Genomic DNA, 18,570 nt, shown 5'->3' on the forward strand with positions numbered 1-18,570 from the left:
CTCTGCACAACCACTTCATCCAGCTCCTCTGGGGGAATCCCGAGGCGTTGCCAGGCCAGCCGAGAGACATAGTCCCTCCAGCGTGTCCTGGGTCTTCCCCGGGGCCTCCTCTAACCATGTGACAGGAATTCATGACTGTTGTGCGATTTTACCGTGGAGGCAGGGGGAGCAATTGCACCCCCTACTGCTCAGACAAAAATGCCAATTGAACATATTAAGTCCAATAAAATTATATTAGAAAGTTATATTTCAAAATGAGGCTTGTGTTAGTCATATCAATGTGTACTGATAATTTATTGTAAATATATTTACTATTTTTTTAATGTACATGTGTAACTCAACTTGGCATAGCCTATGATGAATTACTGGTTAGGCTCACTCACCTTGCACCCCCTGGGAGAAAAGTTGATTTTATATATTGAAATATTACAAATTTCGCAATTCAACTGAGATACGTAACTGACAAGCATTTTAGTTTGCAGCCATAGGCTAAGGAAGCAAAACTTGACACTTCAGACAATGGAAGCATTCATAGTGGATGGTCATGCTTCATGCTTCTGGCTAAGGACACCCCAGGCGCAATGTGCTGGTTACAGGGACTATCGAACGCTGGTACTTGGCGCCAGTTGCATGGTAAGGAGTGGCATGGTAGGGACCCCTGTTTCTGCCCTCAGGTGAACAGCAACAAGCTCCTGGCTTTAAGGGTGAGGAGCACTTCAGAAAGAATCATACAGCTGTTTATTTAAATTGATGTTTACTATGTTGTCTAAGCTAAATCTTTTAATAATCTTAAATACTTAACTAATACGAAAAAGTGTTAATTTTTGTATAAAAATTAAATTTCCAAAATATTTTCGAAAATTAGCACTCTCCAGATTCTAGTTTTTAAAAATGTAACTTCCTGATGTCTAAAATATATTTAACATCGACCCACCCGTCTATCCATTTTCTACACCGGCTGGTCACACGCAGACCGCGTCGTGGACTGATTACACATAAAACCAGCAATAAAAAGGGGATTAGAAACTGATGTTGTAAAAGTGCTCCAGATAATCATTTCCAGAGTTCAGCCAAAGCTGAACAAAGGCTGATCAAAAAAAAAAAAAAAAAAAAACACTGACCACAAGTAAAATGGGTTATTTGCGTAGCAAACGCCACCTCGCATTTGCATTAAAGTGGATGGCAAATATACAGAAAAACATATCGCACCGATCCCAATGTTTAAAACTGCACTTTTAAATTATATACACAGGACTCTTCAGTTGAACAATAGGAGCGTACTGGCAAGTTTTAATAACACTACCAACCAAGTTATGGCTAATACGAAAAAGTGTTAATTTTTGTATAAAAATTAAATTTCCAAAATATTTTCGAAAATTAGCACTCTCCAGATTCTAGTTTTTAAAAATGTAACTTCCTGATGTCTAAAATATTGCGCTATTCGTTTTAACCGTCATTCTGGTTTTGATAGTCGTACTTATAATCTTTAGAAATTAATATAACTCGGGCCCGCCCATCCCCACGTCTTCCTTTCGTTTTCCTCATAATAAATCATAGGTTAAGGAACTATAGGATTGAAGTAAATTGAGGCTGGTAAGTGCCGGGATTTGTATTTATCGACACTCACCTGGACGAAGATCTGCACAGAAGATCAAACAGGCAACGAAAACTATAGCTGACTATTGTCGGAACCAGAGGGGGGAAATACTCAAACTAAGTTTTATTGGTAAGTCAAATAATTGTTGCCAAACAGTTTTAAATTGATTTAAATTGAAGAATGTTATGACTAACACATTAACAGACAACTACAAAAGCATGTTATGTGTTATGTAGGCCTATTGATTTTACCATTTTTCTTTTTTTTATTTTTTACTTGTTCTTTTTAATTTTCCACATAAAACATTCACTGACACTGGCCCACTTAAATTAAAGTAATAAAAAAAGATATATATACTAAAAGGGGCGTTTGTACTTTGTCAGTCTCAGAGTTAAGCATATGTTTTTTTTTACTCTTCTGTTATGGCAATGGGTTTTTTTTATTATTACAATAGCCCCTTCCCTTAATCACAAAAAGTCACAAAAATATCGAGCTACGCAGTTCCACCTTAGTTCAAAAACGTCCATTTTTAGTTGTAAAATTGCCGTCATTCGCTCCAATGTATATACACTTTTTAGTCTTTGTACCCACTTAGTGATTAATGGTGGTTTTGTTTCCTTCCAGTTTACAGTTATTATTTTCTTGGCGATCAATAAAAGTATCCGTAAAATGTAGCTTTGGTCTGAGCTATATGCCTCCTTAGGTATAGCTCCCAAAACGAATATCACTGAATCTAATGGGGTTTTCGTTTGTAGGATTTTATCGGTTCCTTCTTTGACTCTTGTCCAGAATCTTTGGATTATTCGGCAGTCCCAAAAAATGTGTATGATCTCCTATTTTTTCACATTTTCTCCAGCACAATTCCACATGAGGTTCTTTGACGTAAGAAGAGATTGTAAGAGGTGTATTAAAATACCTGATTTTTAATTTCCAATCAAATTCTCTCCATAATTGGCTATTAATTCCTTCATGACAATTTGTACATAACTTCCCATAGGTTATCTGTAATTATAACATGCTATTATTTCCTGAAGTTCGGTAAATGGCCTGAGCTCTATTCCATTAAATGGTAAATTAATTGTGCTAAGACCCTTGCTGGCCCACCTTCTGAATCCACTATCCCACACAGCAGGAGGAAATTCTATACTGCCAGCATTGGCATGGCCCTTGAAACTGATAATGGGCCCCAATCTTTTTTCTAACCATTGTCCAAACCTTCAGAGAATGGTTTATCCATTCATTTCCCATTTTAAGGTTACTAACAGATTTCACATTAATAAAAGGCAGTGTTGATAAAAGTATGCCCTTAGCTGTACTCTGTTCTGTCCGGATCCACCCAGATTCCTGATCATTTCCAATCCATGTCACCACTGCGTTTAACTGTGCGGCCCCATAGTAATATTTAAGGTTTGGTCAGCCCAGGCCCCCCCTTTTCTTTTGGGAATAAGAGAGTTTTAAGTCTTATCCTGGGTCTTTTATTCTGCCATTTCCTTCCTTTAAAATGTTTTGCAAGGCTTATCTTGTCTCTCCTCTTTTACTTTTAATTTCCAGTGTGATTCATCATCTCCACAAAGCTTTTTACATAATGGAATTAAAATGTGCAGATTTCTTCTTTTTTTTTTCTTTTTACTTTTAAAGGCAATTCTCTCTCATTTATAGATTATAAATAGACAATGTAGATTGATTGTGAGATTTATCACTGACACTGCTTCCCGATGTCCTAGTTTGGGGAGGGTGTGTAATTAGACAATTTAACAAGTTTAAGCATTTATTTTAAATGTGCTTCTTCTCCCTTGTCAAAGAAATGGTGCCTCCTTCTCTGTATGTCTGTCCTGTTCTCGCCAAAGGCATGGCAGAGCTGTTGCGGTCGCTGCTGCGTGTGTCGGAGAAGGCGGCTAACGTCGCTCGCATCTGCAGGAAGGAGGCACCGCTCTTCCAGCTGCTAGTCCAGGAGAAGACAGGGGATGATAAAACCAAGAAGTTTCTTCGGGATTTCAAAACGCTGGCAGACGTCGTGATCCAAGAGATGATCAGACATGACCTTGTTGCCCAGGTTAAATAATCGACAATACCCTGCAATGGAACGGTGTCCTTGTACTGTGCCCCCTAAGATCGGTTTCAGGCTAACCCATGTTTTGTTGAAGTTATGATCTTAACATTGAATTATGTTTTCGCACAGTTCCCACAGCTGACAGGTTTTATTTATGGAGAGGAGTCCAACAAGTTTGAGAATGGTCTAGGTGAGTCTTCTCTCAATGATGGTCACATGCTTAAATGCATGTTCTGCACTGTTATCACTGTTCGTCTGCAGGAACTGAATGCAGACCTGCTTTGTGTTCCTGACCCAGGAGAGAGCATCCAGGTCACAGTGTGTTCCTGCGAGGAGCACACTGCAGCTCTACTGGCTACAGTACTTGATGGGTACCAGGCAGCTGCGGACTTGCTCGCCCAAGCCATTCATCAGGACATTCAGCTGATGGATGAGGCTGCAGAAAGCTTGGAGCTACTCCTGTGTCCCAGTGAAGTGGCCATATGGATCGACCCCATTGGTAACATCAACACCCCACTGTTCCTTATAAGCAAGATCTGGAGAGGTTTATGTAGGAACAGACTAGAAGTGCTTTAGCCAGATATCAAGAAACTGTGGGAAATTAGCTTCCTTAGCAGGTCTGAAAAGTTGTGTGCAAATCCTAGATCCTTTTTTTCCAAGGGTGTAGGTTTGGGGTCAACATTGGTAGAGACCGAATTAGCCTTGAAGTCTTCGCCCCCTAAACTTACAAAGTACTCCCACAATATTGGTAGGGTCTCACTGTCCAAATCTACACCTTTACATTTTTCCTCTCATGGAATGTTTTTACCTCAAAGTTCTACTGTTTGTTTTGTGCTTCAGATGGAACTAGTCAATACATTGAGGGTCGAGAGGTTGTAGTACCAGAAGAAGAAGTGTGTCCATCTGGACTTCACTGTGCCTTGGTTCTTATCGGGGTGTATCTGAGAGCCACTGGAGAGCCTGTGATGGGAGTCATCAATCAACCCTTTGCAGGCCAGGGGTAAGAAGAGATGCAGATTTTTAGCCAATGCCAAGAAATTTATGAAAAACAGAAAACTATTTAAAGCTTCACTTTTTTTGCAGCTTGAAAGGCCAGCACTTCTGGGGAGTGTCTTTTGGGAACATCAAAGCGTCCTCGATATCCAGTCTGACACATCGATCAGAGGAGGTCTTGTCTATAGTGCTGAGCTCCAGTGAGAAGCAGAACGTGAAAGATGCTTTGTCTCCCCTTTGTGGTGGGAAGGTGAAATACGCGTCAGGTGCTGGATATAAGATCCTCTGTGTCATCCTGGGTTTAGCAGATGCGTATGTCCTTTCAGAGGGCAGCACCTACAAGTGGGACTCCTGCGCCCCCCATGCAATTTTGAGAGCGCTGGGTGGGGGGATTGTTGATCTTGCTGAATGCATTGGCTGTTTGAAGGAAAATGAATACGGACATACACAACTTACATACCACCAACCAAAGCCTGGGAGCCAAGGGGCAGAGTGCTGGGCCAATCACGGTGGACTGGTAGCCTACCTGAACTCGGCTAAGCTAAAGAGGGTAATTGGAGCTCTTTCAGGCAAGGTATGAGCACTAAATATGCTGCAGAGTAGAGATGGAGGTACGCAAAAATGGCTAGGATTTCAGGTATGCATAAACGCTTGGTTTTCTGTGTGTCAATGAGTAGCAAAATCACACATCATGGAAACATTTATGTCATATAGAGGAGAACTTGCATGGCTCCCTTAGAACAGCAGCTGGCAGAGATTGTCATGCAAACATGGAGCTGCTTTGACTTTTAAAGGAACCATGTAAAGTATCTGCAAATGCAGCTCGCGGATGACAAAAGCCACAACTGTCAAGGGCTCGGAAGCGGGTGAAGCCCAAAAAAGGGAGTGACCACGTGTGCTAATTGTCCATTTCAAAAAGTTTGACTGTTCTTGCATTATTGAGAGCTACAGAAAAGTAACTCAGAGTTTAAAAGAAAAGGACAAATTTTATAGTCATAAAACGCTTGTGCTTATTTGAGCAATCTTAAGTAATTAATGGATCTACTTTTTAGCAATGGCTTTGACTTCAGTGTTTTTAAATTTGTGATGAAATTATACAAAATTTAATAGAAGACTTGATGGTCCGTAAAGTAATGACTTGGACTAATTTCCATTTCTTCCCACTTACAAAGTGAGCACATTGTTCAATTCATTGTTTATTACCACAAATGTATACATCAAAAAGGCAAATACAAAAAAAGCACACCCTATGCTGTACAAGTCCAGTTATTGTGTATATTTCCATTTACATTTCCCAGTTAAAGAGCATTTTAAATGCTGGCTATACATGGATATCAGGAGATGACTGGAAAATTAAGGGATCATGGGCCTGCTTGTATGTTCAAGGTTTCATGTCCGCTGGGGGAGGGTGGAACTGGCTTTCGCCTAACAAAACTAGCTGCATAAAAGATGCCCGTTCTAATTAGGCTGGTTTTTACAACCCATTCCACTGACTGATGTCAGAGAAAAAAATAATTAAATCCTGGTCTTGGGCTAGAGGCGCTGGTGAGATAAAAATTTCAGCATAAGAACATCCTTTGAAGAGGAGACTGTGGGTTTTCTATTGGGCGTTCAGTGGATTGACTCAGTGTCCAGCAGAAAATCACTCTATAAAAAGCAGAAGTGTCTAAAGCAGGACAAGTCTTCAGTTTCTCTTATGCACCTGTTCACAGTCCCATCACAGAAGGAAATACATCATTATCTGTATAAGAGGGAAAAACACGGCATTTTGTTAGGGACCAGTTCCGTAGAGTGTAAGATTTGCATTAAAGGAACGGTAGCTGCTCACTTTTGGGGCTCCCCTGGGCTTCCCCGCTGTCGTCATCCGGGACCTTCCAGTCCAGCTGGCGTCCCTTTTCGTACAGGCCCTTCAGCATGTTCCGCACCTCATCGGTTCCACCCCCACGGCTCAGATCCAGGTACTTCCTATACAGCTGCAGCGCAGTGCGTGCATCCTCTATGCTGTCATGGGTCTCACTCTGGATCTTCAGGTCTTGGACAGGCAGTAACAGCATTACAGTGAGATTTCTTGTAACTCCATTCCAAACATTGCTTGCTGTATTTGGTACTATCATAAATTACAGTAAAAATCAGTGCTTGGATTTCCTTGTATACAAGCCTTGTTCATTCCTGTAGTTGAAGCAACAGCATAATTGCATAATGAGTCTGTTAATCATTTTGATTGGATTTCTTTAGCTCAGGCAAACCAAAGCTTGATGACTTTAAAGCCATATTACACTGGGGAAAATGGCAGCTTTTGTTAACTGAATTTTGGACAGAGTGTGTAGTCTTTATGGGTTTTGGCTTGACTGAAGGTTAGTAATGAGATGAACGAAATCCCTAATTTATCTCTCAACGAAATGCAGGAAGAAAAACAATAAAGATCTTAAGCTAGCTGCTTCATAGCCAAAGATAATCCTTGGATTTACAGCAGCTACTGGTTAGAAATTGTATGCAGTGTTAACAGGGAGAACAGAAGAAGCAATGCACTGACCAAGAAAATACCAAGCCAGGAAACGAAGGGAGATCATCCTCTTCCGGGGCATGTGAAACAAATGCACCGTGTCGATAACCTGGTCCTTCAGCACCTACACCGAATCAGGGGGAACGCTGATTAACCAAAGTCACTGAGAGCGGTCACCCCACCAAAGAGCTGAACCTAAACCCTACCAGCAGGTTAATGACCCGAAAGTCCTTCTGTAGCCCGTGGCCCACAAATCGAACCCCAGTGTCAATGAGGAAGCGCAGCTTCAGGTATGTAGACTTGAGCGTTGTCAAGTGCTTTGAGGAAATCTTGGCGTCCAAGTCCCCTGGCTTGATGCCTGAGTACTGTGTGAGGTAGTCCACTACCTAGAAACAGGGACAAGGAAGCCGTTTAAGACACTGTCATACAAAAGGATTCTGTGGGGGTTCCCTTAAATAAGTGTCCCCCAGCAAACATCCTAGAGATATTTCAGATGCCATCAAAACTTGACGGGATGCAAGACTGCCAGAGTTGGTCTTGCCACTGCTACTCGCACCCTTAGTGCTGGCATGGTCCTCTACCTGCTCCTGTGTGGAGATGTAGTCGTCGATGAAGGGAACTCCCTCATTGGGGCCCTGGCCACGCACGCAAGTGATGCGGGCCACGGACATCTGGCTGGGCTTTATGGTGGACTTGGTGCCATCGCTACGCAACTCTGCTTCTTCCTGTAATGGTCAGAAAGAAAAATGCAGAAGAGTAAGGAGCCGGAGAACCGTACAGGCTTTTTATTACACCGAGATTAAGAACTAGGCAACTAGAAAAGTTAGGGAAACAGTCAAAACGGACTCGTTCAGAGTGAGGATCCACACGCACAGACCTGATTCAGAGTGACAAATTCGGCATCTAATCCCACTAGGTCACCGGCCTGTGGCATCTCGCTAACCATGAGGGGGATGAAGGTGGCATGGCTCTTCCTCTGTTTCCTTGCCAGTGAGGCCTCAGCTAGCAGCACGCTGGCCTCAATCGGGTTCTTAACTGGGGGGATGGGGGGGAGGGGCGAAAAAGCCAGATCTCAGGTCACAGAGTTTCAAGTTGCTCCAAGATGACAACAAAAGTTGTAGCACCACAGGGGGCTGAAGGAACAAAGAAAGCTTTGAAACCCAAAGTGGGTGTGAGTATTTCTGCGCTGCCAATAAACCCTGGTTCAACCAAAAGAAAAACCGTCCAATGGGGAGCGGCGGTGCTCAATAACCCCGCCCCCTCTCAGTCACACAAGGATGTAATCAATGCAAAGTAACACTAAAGCCTGGTAGTAGGTGTAGGGCTGGGGGCTTACTGCGAAGGTCATATTTGGTGTGGTAGTTCCTCTTGGCGTAGTATAATATGGCCGGCACCTTCCAGATAATGTCAAATTGAGTCGCCTCTACCTAGGAGACACAAAATCTATGTCAACACAATACTACACATTTACATTTTACTGTAAAAAATAGCACAAAACTTCACACTAAGATACGTATGCCATCAGCATCCTGTCTACATTACTTTACATACCTTTTCAATGGGTTCAATCAAGAAGTCATTGAAGAGGTACCACTGCTGGTGTGTAACTCCCTACCAGAGAGACCAAATAAGTAAATAAAAAGATCAAGTACTCAAAAGAACTCAACAGTTGCACCAAAATATCCCCGAGAGGTTTTCAGATCCAAATATCCTCAATAAAAAGTTGCAATTATTTGGAATATGCATCTAACCACTGAGCACTGCAGTACAACACGAAGAACTTGCAGCAGTCTTCTGGTAGTTGGAACATGGTCTCCACTGACCTCTTTCCTCTGATGGTAGGTCTCTCCCACTTTGATGTGTGCCACTAGATTACCACCTGTGCGGGCATCCAGCAGATGTGGAACAGTAACCACCAGATCATAGATAACAGCACCCTCTGCCTCTTCTGAGGGACTCAGCTGTAAGGTCACATGAAAGTACAATGTCCTTGTAGGTCCTACGTTGTTCCCACCCTCAAAACGTCCACGGCACAATACACCAATGACTCCGTCACTTATCGTTATTAGCATCATTGTCTTAGCTTGGCAGACATTTTTACCTAAATGAAATTCTAAATAATTCCAGTCTGTCCCCACAAACATGTAACATGGTAGATTTCAATTTTGGTAAATATGTATATAATGGTCCGAACCGTGTATCCCATCAAAGTACAGCGACTGCCTGCATGCTAACCCTTACACCTGGCGGTCTTTACAGACGTTACATAAATAGCTTCCCCCTGCTGTACTCCTTTTAGCCTCAAAGGCCCTCCTCTTGCTCACCTCCTCTGTCTCACTCCAGCTGGAAATCTCCAGTCCCTGGCTCTTGCTGATACACATCTTCAGGCTCTGTGGGATCCACACGTGCCTCATGTCCTCAATGCTGTTCCCAAAGGTCAGTCCTTCTGGACAGTACATTTCATCCCTATGCAGAAACACACACCGTGCATATAACGAAATATGCAAATGGAGAAATACAGTGGAGGTTAATGCCTCAGACTTGCCTGTTTAGAGCATAGTCATGGTAACTGTGCCGGAATGAGTGTCTCGGTCCATTCGTGGATTTCTGATTGGATATTCATGCAAAACCCCACCTCCCGGACCCTCGACAAGCCCCGCCCCCAGACATACTCCACACACCACTCGCTAGGAGTGGGCTCCTTTGGTGTTGTAGGCCCAACCTCCTCCTTTTTGGCCGCCTTGCTGAAAGCATACTGAAAAGGCAGAGAGATGGAGATTGTTATACCTCCCGGGAGAGAGGAGGAACTTCCATCGCGACTGTATGACGACCCTGCTCCTCTACACTCTCTCAGGTCTGATACCATCTACTAATCATATGAGGCAGGCATTTTATGGGCTCCCCTCCATTCTGGTCTTCTGAAGGGGGCAGCGTGTGGCTCAGTGGGCTAAGCCTGTGTGCTTGTAATCACAAGGTTGCTGGTTCAAACCCAGCCTCAGCATGTCTGTGGGTCCTTCAGCAAGGCCCTTAACCCCCAGCTCCCTGGGCACCCCAACAGGTGGCTGTCCTTTGCGGACAACTTACTACAAAGAGCAAGTTGAGGGAGGTGTAAAAACAATTTCCCCACGGGGATCAATAAAGTATCTATTATTATTATTATTATTACTCACTTAACTCCCCACCAGAACACAATATTCTGAATTGCTGATGCACATCTTCAGGTTCGGGGGGGGTGAGTGGCTCAGCAACCTAAGTCTCTGTGCCCGTGATCAGAAGGTCACCGGTTTGAGCCCCAGCCTCAACAGAACAGTCCTGAGCAAAGCCCTTAACCCCCCAGCTCCAGGAGCACCACACAATGGTCGACCCTGCACAGTGACTCCTGAGCGATGAAAAGTAAGATGGAGTAGGCGAAGAGACAAAGTTCTATGTACCTGTGCTCGTATTTGTGCAATGGCCAATAAAGGATCACTACTACTATTACTAATCGAGTTGCTTGAAAGTTATGTTTTATCCTGCCATATCATTTGGGGTAATCATGCAGAGATGGATCCCGCTTAAAGCCAAAGTGAACCACTACTGCCACTGAGGCCACATCCTGTCAGGATTGATCTCTGCGTGTTAAATAGGAGTCACAGCAGCTTCAAGGACAGAGTTTCTACTCTCCGGGTTGCCGGCTGGTCCTCACCTCAGCCTGGGCTCTCCAGAACTCTGCCTCCTTGATGCCGTTCACCTCGCAGTTGATGACCAGCACGTCTGGGAGGCAGCGGATGTTTCGGGTCTGTACCTGGGTTACCATCAAGAAAACGAGCGTTACTGCAGATGTCCATTACCAGCGACCAACGGCGGGGTGTCACCTTCACCCAGCAACAGAACAAGTGAAGCTACAACATTAAATTCACACGGAGGCACACAAAACACAGCGCCCAAGTCAGACATACTCAGCAACTGAAGGAAATCTGAAGACCCAGCTATCTAATCACACCAGAACTTCATAAGCTTGCAAGTTATAAACAAGAATAAGATGCACTATCTAGGAAGTCAAGCAAGAAAAAAAACATGGTTAGATGACAAGGATGAGCACAGGGATGGACTCAGACTCCAACCCATTCCATCCACCCAGGAGAGGAAGAAGCCCCAAGGTAACGAAGAGGTTAATGATTTTCTCAGTCGTCACGACAACATTTCCAGGATGCAGCTCACACTTACCGTGGGCTGGTACTTCTCGCAGTTCTCACACCAGGCCTGCGTGTTCTGCTCTAGGCAAATGCTCTTCTTCAGTACGTCGGCAAACTCGCACTCCTTTATCGTCTTGTCTGTGACGGCAGGGGAAGCAAAAATGGGCTGAGCTGGAGCAGCCCCGGCCACGGTAACGGTGCGGCGGACGTGGAGCCGCCACGGGCCGGGCGGCGGGCGGGAGCTCCTCACCCAGAGTCTGCTCGGGGTAGTGCATGGTGAAGAGCAGCGTGAGGGAGGTCCGCACCGTCTCTTTGCCGCAGCGGCACAGGCTGCTGTTCTCCACCTCACAGCCGAACAGCCGGCCAATTACAGACTCCCCCGAGGACCCGAAGGCGCTGTGAAAGGGAGGTGTGGCGGCATGAGAGCCATCGACAGGCAGATGTCACGTTACCGCGTTGCTGGTTTATTCTGTAACTCAATAACTCCTTCACCGTTTTCCCCTATATTATACCAAGAGCATAGTGGGGTCATAAGCCCATCACTGCCTAATGGTTTTTGGATGAAGGCCCAGGTGAGCATTAAACAAAATACCTAAGATGAATTACATACGTTCATCTGACCCTTTTATCCAAAGCAACTTACATTAGAGGGATGGGTTACAATGTGTGTGTGCTCTCTGGGATTCGAAGCAAAGACCGTTACGTTGTTAGTACAATGCTCTACTTGTTGAGCTACAGGAGTTGAAATACCTTCAAAAAAATCTCAATGCTACCATTCAGCAATAAAAAACATGTTAAATGTAAGATGTTTCTGTGGTGCAGCCCTGCAGAGGCTCCTTCGGGTCACCTGCCGCTCAGTCCTCTGTAGGCCTGTGGAGCCTCCTGCTCCTGGGTCTCCTGGTGGAGCTGCGTCAGGATGAACCGGTTCCAGCTCTGGATCAGCCGGCCCAGCCTCACCTTGCCGGTCTGCTCATCGGAATCTGAGAGGATTAATCCCAGCGCCGACGCCTCGGGGATGGTCCGGAAGGCACGGAGGAAGTTACTGGCCTAGGTGGGAATTGGCAGGGTGGAGGGACAGAGCTAAATTAGTGTGGGAAAGAAGTAATAGGTGGTATCATGGAAACAATTGAAAGTCTCATAATTTGATATGTTTTGCAATGAAATTAATGAATCCAAAAGTAAAAAGTTGATAATATAATGTTACAGATCACTGCTAGTAAATGGTTATTCCATACAATTCCCAGTCAGGATTTCACCACTGTCAAGATTTTGTTTCTCTTTTCAAACTTACAGCATCAAGGATTCATGGGAAATACGGCACAAAACAGTCCCAGGGATCGACCCCATTCAAGGTAAATATAGGGACAATGATTTTAAAAGCTTGATTTTAATCGAAACAACTTGACTGACTGAAGCTTAAGTGTTGTGAGGCACCGCTCTGGGCCGGACTCGATGTGGCGAAACCCCGCGGGGGGGTCTTACCTGGCAGGGGTCTCCCCTGGACAGGTCGAGCATGTGGAAGAGGAAGCCCAGCTCGCAAGCTAAGCAAAACTCCTTCTGACACAAGTGGTTCTGGACAAGGCAGCGGACCGGCTCCAGGAAATACAACACCTACAGGATAGGACAGAGGGGACACATTCAGAACGTCACCATGCCTAGTTGGGCCTGAAGGACGCTGACACTATCGGATTATTACTAGGCTGCTTTTCTGCTCAACTTCTCATGTTAACATTAATCCTGTTCAGATTCACAAGAAAGAATGAGATCATGGGGAAAAATGTAATTCTGGGGAAGCAATCAACCCGGCGGTACAATAAGTATCCTCCAGCAAACTAGCTAGCTTTATAGAAGGGGCTGTTACTGTACTGTGAGGCCAATGTCCCTTCATCCCAGTCAATGCCTGGTGTTGCCACGGCAACACGTCTCAGCACCTTACCTGGATCATGCAGTTGCAGTAGGCGTTGGGAATGTGCGGCTCCAGCCCGGCAAACAGGGTCTTGTTATAGTGCTTGAAGTCAAAGTCCTCCAGGCCCAGTTTCGAGTACTTGATGGTCACCTGGTGGGCATATGGGTAATAATACGGTAATTTTGCCAGGCCTGGCTGACTGAAATGTCAGTCTGATTAGATCAGAGTCCCGCCTACCTTCCTATACTTCTTGGGCACCATGTGAAGGTGAGGTTGCTCATCTCGGCCAATGGGAGACTCGGGCACCTGGCTGTAACTGTCGTACGCCAGCTCAATCTCCTTGGTCTTGTAAGGAACCTGAAAGGGAAACATGATCGTTTTCTTCAATATAACATATAACATGAGGATTCTCTATTAGCAGTAAAATACAAAAACAATAAATTAATCTGACCGCCAACCTGAAGTGTTCATTCTAAACTTGAGTCAGACAAACAACAAGGGACCAACCCAGCTTCACAAAGCTCACACCAAATTGCTTTCATCCCCCTACTGGCCACAGACAGCTATGCGGACACTACTTGCCTGATTGCGGAGCCGGGTGCGAGGGTTGGGGGCATACCCAATGAACCCCACTGTTTTCATTGTGCGCAGAATCTCTGGGTCAACTGCAGGTGCTCGTCTGGAACAAAGACAATCAGGACGTCTCTGTATCTTTATCACATATTTAACGGGCAGCAGCCTAACAGCACGACTGAATCTCCTCATTTTCTTAGTTTATACAATTTCATCACCATTTCCATTGTTTATTTACAAAACAGGGTGTCCCCTAAAGACGTCCATTGTGCATATCATTAAGTTACAGAGAACTACGAAAGGTCACAAAACGGAACGCGATGGGACGTACCTCGGGCTCGGAGTGGCCAGGGCCGTCGGCCAATCAGAAAGCAGTGGCTCAGTGCTAGTTAGAGGCATCGGGATGAGGGACAGGGGCAGAAGATCTTGATTCCAGTCCAAATGAGGCAAGGAATCAACAAGACATGGCAGGGCGAAGTCCGTGTCCCGGGAGTAACTGTTGAAGGTGACCTCTGGGGCGTCGGACCAAAGGTGGACGCCGCTACCCGAGTCCCCAAAAGCCAGCGCCTGCTTGCTGGATGACACATCGAAGCTCATGAGCAGGTGGCCCACCGTGTTCACGTGGAAGACGTCAGCCAGGTTAGCCAGGCCCGTGGGTTCGCAGAACTGGCACTGCCCTGGGGGCCATCGATCAATCCGAGGGCAGCAGGGAGGCAGAGGGACGGGAAAGGAAGCGTCATTATGGACAGCAGTTTTCAACTGTAATCTTTACGAATTAAAAAACAAAATTCTGGTTTAAATGCCTCAACGATTAGTTGGCAGCTAATTATCATCAGTTATACTTGAAAAACCATTAGGTTTGCTTATAAATTTTATTTATTTTATTTATTTTTTTTTACAAAAATTGGCCTGCAGATTGTCGTCTAATTTTCTAAACCGTGCAGCACTGATCTCGCTGACTTTTTGATGTCGCTGACTTTCGTGTTGCCGCATACCCGTCTGCGAGATGATGGCCAGGCGTGACGTGTAGGTGGGGATGAAGCGCAGAAAGTAGGGGTCCACGTGCACCTGCAGCGGCGTCACAGCGCGCATCATGCGCAGGTCGTACACCATCAGGAAGCGGTCGCAGGCCAGCCCGTTCAGCCCGCGGCTGGAGAAGCCGCAAGCCACCAGCAGGTTTCCGTGCACATCGAAGTCCGACAGGCTGCCGGAGAAGGCGTCGAACTCCTGCTCCAGCTTGAAGGTGCGCAGATCTCGCAGGGTCACCTGGCCAGCGGGGGAGGGGCACAAGTGACTCACAGCAGACATTCGTGTTCCCAACACTAGGATGCAGAACTAAATCTCCACAAGACTGGTGGCAACACTGACCTCATGCAATTGTGAGCAACTGAAGAACCAAGAGTTACTAAAGTTTATAATATAATACTTAACGTGTCAGAATGTTTTATACAAATGCATTTGGGATAAGGTTTGAATCCCATGACACTGAGTGCAAGCTGTTAATGTTAGTGAGGTTTTATGTTTGCTATGCGGACAGCTGGATGTAGCCACTGGTCTCACCTTTCCGGATGTGTGACCACAGAAGAACGAACGGTTGGACTGTCGCATGATGGCCACACCAGGAACCTCCACTGTGAACTTGACATACACAGATAAGCCACATGAACTGTGATCAAAGTAACCCGTGGACATCTGGAATTTACACCATCCATCCATCCATCCATCCATCCATCTATCCAGTACAAGGTAATGCGGTGGACCTAGATCCTATTTCTGGCAGCATATGGCAATAAAAAAACAGAGAAATACTTTGTGAAGGACACTTGTCTCCACCCCAGCTATTTAAAGGGGGGCTTCTAAAAGGGTTTTCTGTGTTGATATGGAGATGCCCCTGATCGGCTGTGCAATTAATCTCTGAAACATATTTCACACCTAATACAAAAAAAAACATAGCTCTGCCCCCCTTACTCTCTGGGTCTCCTGCACAGTATTTAGATCAACTTCGCAGACGTAGTTTTGCAGCCCCCCCATCAGAAGAGTGTTGTTATCCATGAGAAGAAGACTGTGCATGTCTGCTGCCTCCTCCATCCTGAAACAAGGAAACAAGCACCCCTCACTAAGACCATCTGAAGCCCTACGTACACCTGCATGATCACATCATGGCCAGAAGGTGGCATGGTGGCTAAAATATGATCATGCAGTGGTACCTTTAAGAAAACTACTTAATCTGAATTGGTTCAGTATAGTATTCATTGGTTTAAATTAATTTAAATGGTGCTTTGGATGCAACTGTCAACTCTGCAAAATAAATAGTCACTGCTGTTACAATACCTATTAAACCAGCAACAGGCTTATTGAGCTGTGTGAGGGACAGCGTTCACTCACGGGTAGTCGAACATGATGAGACCACCACGTGTGAGGCACTTGAGGTTACTCTTGGAGAGGAAGAGCACACCGGTCTCCAGGCTCTGGATGTTCCTGATGTCGTCGGTTGCATGCACTTGGAAGGAGGAGTAGCGGCCCATGGTGGAGCCGAAGAAGGAGCTTGTGTGGCCCTGAAAAGCGCAGTGAGCTTTCATGCGCGCACAGAATCGGCTTCCAGAGGCACGCCAATGTGGCGTAGTTGTCATAAACCCATAACGGCTGACTGATGAGTACTGAAAGCCTTCATCCTCTTACCCGGTGGTTGCCCATCCACAGCAGCTCTTCCTGCAGGTCGAAGTGGACCGTCGTCACAGGGATGCCCACCTCTGTGAGCACGTTGTGCAGCTCCGAGAACATCCCCTCCATCAGGTGCACAGACTCTGTCACAGGGACAGCCAGCCCATCCGGGTCCAGCTCGACACCTTGCAGGAGGGCCGGGTCGAGCCTTGGGTCCAACGGCGCCTCCAGCCCTGGCTCCAGCGTGCCGTGCAGCGCCGAGGAGAAGTCACCCATCCCTGGGTCCAGCCCCTCAAAATTCATCATGGGGACAATCCAGCTGCACAAAACACACCATTTACTCTAATTAATTTTAAACTAATAACAAACCCAAGTTATAGCTTCGCTTTGACTTAATATACTCCCAAACTCATACACTTTGCTGTCCAAACTTAAATGCATGTAGGACAATAATAAATAACTTGAAACCATTTTGAATATATCTGGCAACGTAAATACATCACAGCCTTATATCGTAAAACCATTTTAATCAATAATAATATTGCAGCGAGGACGCTGTATGCAGCCCAGAATGCACCGATGCTAGTAAACAAAGCATAGTAAGCGAAGGCAGGGCGGCCCTACGGCTTGTTTTGCACTGAAAGGAGCCGGGGAAGCGCGCATGTAGCGTGCGGCGCGGTAATGCTAACTCACTGCCAGGCGCCGCCTGCTCTGGAGCCGCTTTCGCGCGATTTAGAAACAGCTGGGCGCTAAGAAGCGACGCTCGTCGACATTTAGGTGGCGAACTGCTCACCTACCTGCGCGAACCCACACAGCAGAGCCGCCCGTCGACGCTAGCGCGCTAATACCAATTAGCATCCCCGGGCGTAAAATTAGCATAAACCAACCACAAAGAGTAAGAGACACATAAAAGCATAACGAGCTGAAGAGCATGCGGGCGAGACTGGAGCAGCTCCCATACCTTTCGCTACCCCGTTAAAAGCCCTATGATTTCGGAGCGTACGAGCTCCATTCTGGAGAAACACGGCGCCATTCACTTCCGGCTGAGCCGGGTCATGCAGCGCCGGGGCCGCCCTGCTGGCCGGGCCGCCGCCGATCCAGGAGAACAGCGAGCGGAAAATAATGACATGAATAAAGGGTTTCCCTTGAACGTGTGCAGGGAGCACAGCAGAGCATGTTTGCTGGGGACAACCTCTATTATAGTTTATTACTGTGGAGTTTTCGCTGATCGTCATGTTGACTTTCGCGGTGGATGTAGTTTCCAAGAGGGCGACATGGTACAGGAGCAATAAGGACAACATATGGCGCCACTTATCTAACTCAGTTACAGTTACAGCAGTTTTTTCATCATTTCAGATTTCTTTATCGGTTTATTTAACTTTTTCAATAAAAAGACATTTTAATTTCAAAATGCCACTGCGTGAATGCTTCTTGCATTCTTTTCGAATCGACGTTGCCAACATGTCTGCACACACATGCACGCGCATTTACATGTATATAACAGCTTTATTACATTGTAAATAGTCTGCAGGTTTTGCAAACAACAACCCCAACGCTTTTGATGTAACTGATTTTAGATTTATAATGGAACATATATAGGCTACATACAGAGATGGAAATTTCAGGTCCAGGAAGTTCAAATCCAGACCGTGATTTAGCTTCAACCAACCAGTTGCGCATAAAGAGTCACAGTTACAGAGTACTCCACTGGTTGGTTGAAGCTAAATCACGGTCTGGATTTATACTTTCTGGATCTGAAATCTCTACCTCTGTGTGTGTGGGTGTGTGTGTGTGTGTATATACACACACACACATAGCCACGGAAAAAATTAAGAGACCACTCTATATTTTTAATCAAATCTGCATTTTTAAATCCTGGCTTAATCGTGGTTCTGCTGAACAGCAGGTTGCTTCCAGGTTCAGAATTTCTAAGACAGCAGTACACAAGAACAAGGTGAAGCAGGAGACACTGGGAACAACCATAAACCAGCCAGGTAGAGGGCAGAAGGAATTTTCTGATGCCAGAGATGACTATTAACTTATGTGCTTATGTTTCTCATTAATCGGAGGATGATCAAGTGACTTTCAAACGGAACGGCAAACATTAAGTGC

At 45.5% G+C, this 18,570-nt stretch overlaps 2 protein-coding genes across 4 annotated transcripts; one reads left to right on the top strand and one right to left on the bottom strand.

Moving 5' to 3' along the window:
- The first annotated feature begins 923 nt into the window (after positions 1-923).
- inpp1 (inositol polyphosphate-1-phosphatase) lies at positions 924-5,878 on the top strand. The gene is made up of 6 exons (XM_023833091.2): positions 924-1,726; positions 3,445-3,650; positions 3,777-3,837; positions 3,946-4,146; positions 4,488-4,647; positions 4,731-5,878. The coding sequence occupies exons 2-6, from the start codon at positions 3,447-3,449 to the stop codon at positions 5,218-5,220; spliced, it is 1,116 nt and encodes a 371-aa protein (XP_023688859.2). The 5' UTR covers positions 924-1,726; positions 3,445-3,446; the 3' UTR covers positions 5,221-5,878.
- On the bottom strand, positions 5,821-17,560 carry pan2 (poly(A) specific ribonuclease subunit PAN2). Of its 3 annotated transcripts, none has more exons than XM_023833077.2 (26): positions 17,420-17,560; positions 16,477-16,777; positions 16,183-16,352; positions 15,766-15,886; positions 15,358-15,435; positions 14,793-15,063; positions 14,129-14,474; positions 13,807-13,903; positions 13,462-13,581; positions 13,255-13,374; positions 12,801-12,929; positions 12,166-12,365; positions 11,569-11,714; positions 11,350-11,456; positions 10,829-10,927; positions 9,825-9,898; positions 9,468-9,609; positions 8,967-9,104; positions 8,695-8,754; positions 8,480-8,570; positions 8,021-8,178; positions 7,725-7,868; positions 7,350-7,529; positions 7,174-7,267; positions 6,469-6,672; positions 5,821-6,381 (listed from the first exon to the last, which is right to left on the bottom strand). In XM_023833077.2, exons 2-26 carry the CDS (start codon positions 16,762-16,764, stop codon positions 6,347-6,349), a joined length of 3,612 nt encoding a protein of 1,203 aa, XP_023688845.1. In that variant the 5' UTR covers positions 16,765-16,777; positions 17,420-17,560; the 3' UTR covers positions 5,821-6,346. The 3 variants fall into 3 exon arrangements, with proteins under 3 accessions (XP_023688845.1, XP_023688825.1, XP_023688836.1); XM_023833057.2 differs by having other exon boundaries at positions 9,816-9,898; XM_023833068.2 differs by lacking the exon at positions 17,420-17,560 and adding an exon at positions 17,256-17,394 and having other exon boundaries at positions 9,816-9,898.
- Positions 17,561-18,570: the final 1,010 nt, after the last annotated feature.

This window comes from Paramormyrops kingsleyae, chromosome 8 (assembly GCF_048594095.1).
Source record: "Paramormyrops kingsleyae isolate MSU_618 chromosome 8, PKINGS_0.4, whole genome shotgun sequence".
Taxonomy (NCBI): Eukaryota; Metazoa; Chordata; class Actinopteri; order Osteoglossiformes; family Mormyridae; genus Paramormyrops; species Paramormyrops kingsleyae.

Bases quoted from the DNA above. Each gene is read 5' to 3' on its own strand.
- pan2 (XM_023833057.2), bottom strand. From the start codon at position 16,764: ATGATGAATTTTGAGGGGCTGGACCCAGGGATGGGTGACTTCTCCTCG. The intron at 14,475-14,792 runs GTATGCGGCAAC...GATGGCCCCCAG, and splicing joins GGCCATCATCTCGCAGACGG to GGCAGTGCCAGTTCTGCGAA. The intron at 6,382-6,468 runs GTGAGCAGCTAC...CCTCTTATACAG, and splicing joins AGCCCAGGGGAGCCCCAAAA to ATAATGATGTATTTCCTTCT.
- inpp1 (XM_023833091.2), top strand. From the start codon at position 3,447: ATGGCAGAGCTGTTGCGGTCGCTGCTGCGTGTGTCGGAGAAGGCGGCT. The intron at 3,651-3,776 runs GTTAAATAATCG...GTTTTCGCACAG, and splicing joins GACATGACCTTGTTGCCCAG to TTCCCACAGCTGACAGGTTT. The intron at 4,648-4,730 runs GTAAGAAGAGAT...CTTTTTTTGCAG, and splicing joins CAACCCTTTGCAGGCCAGGG to CTTGAAAGGCCAGCACTTCT.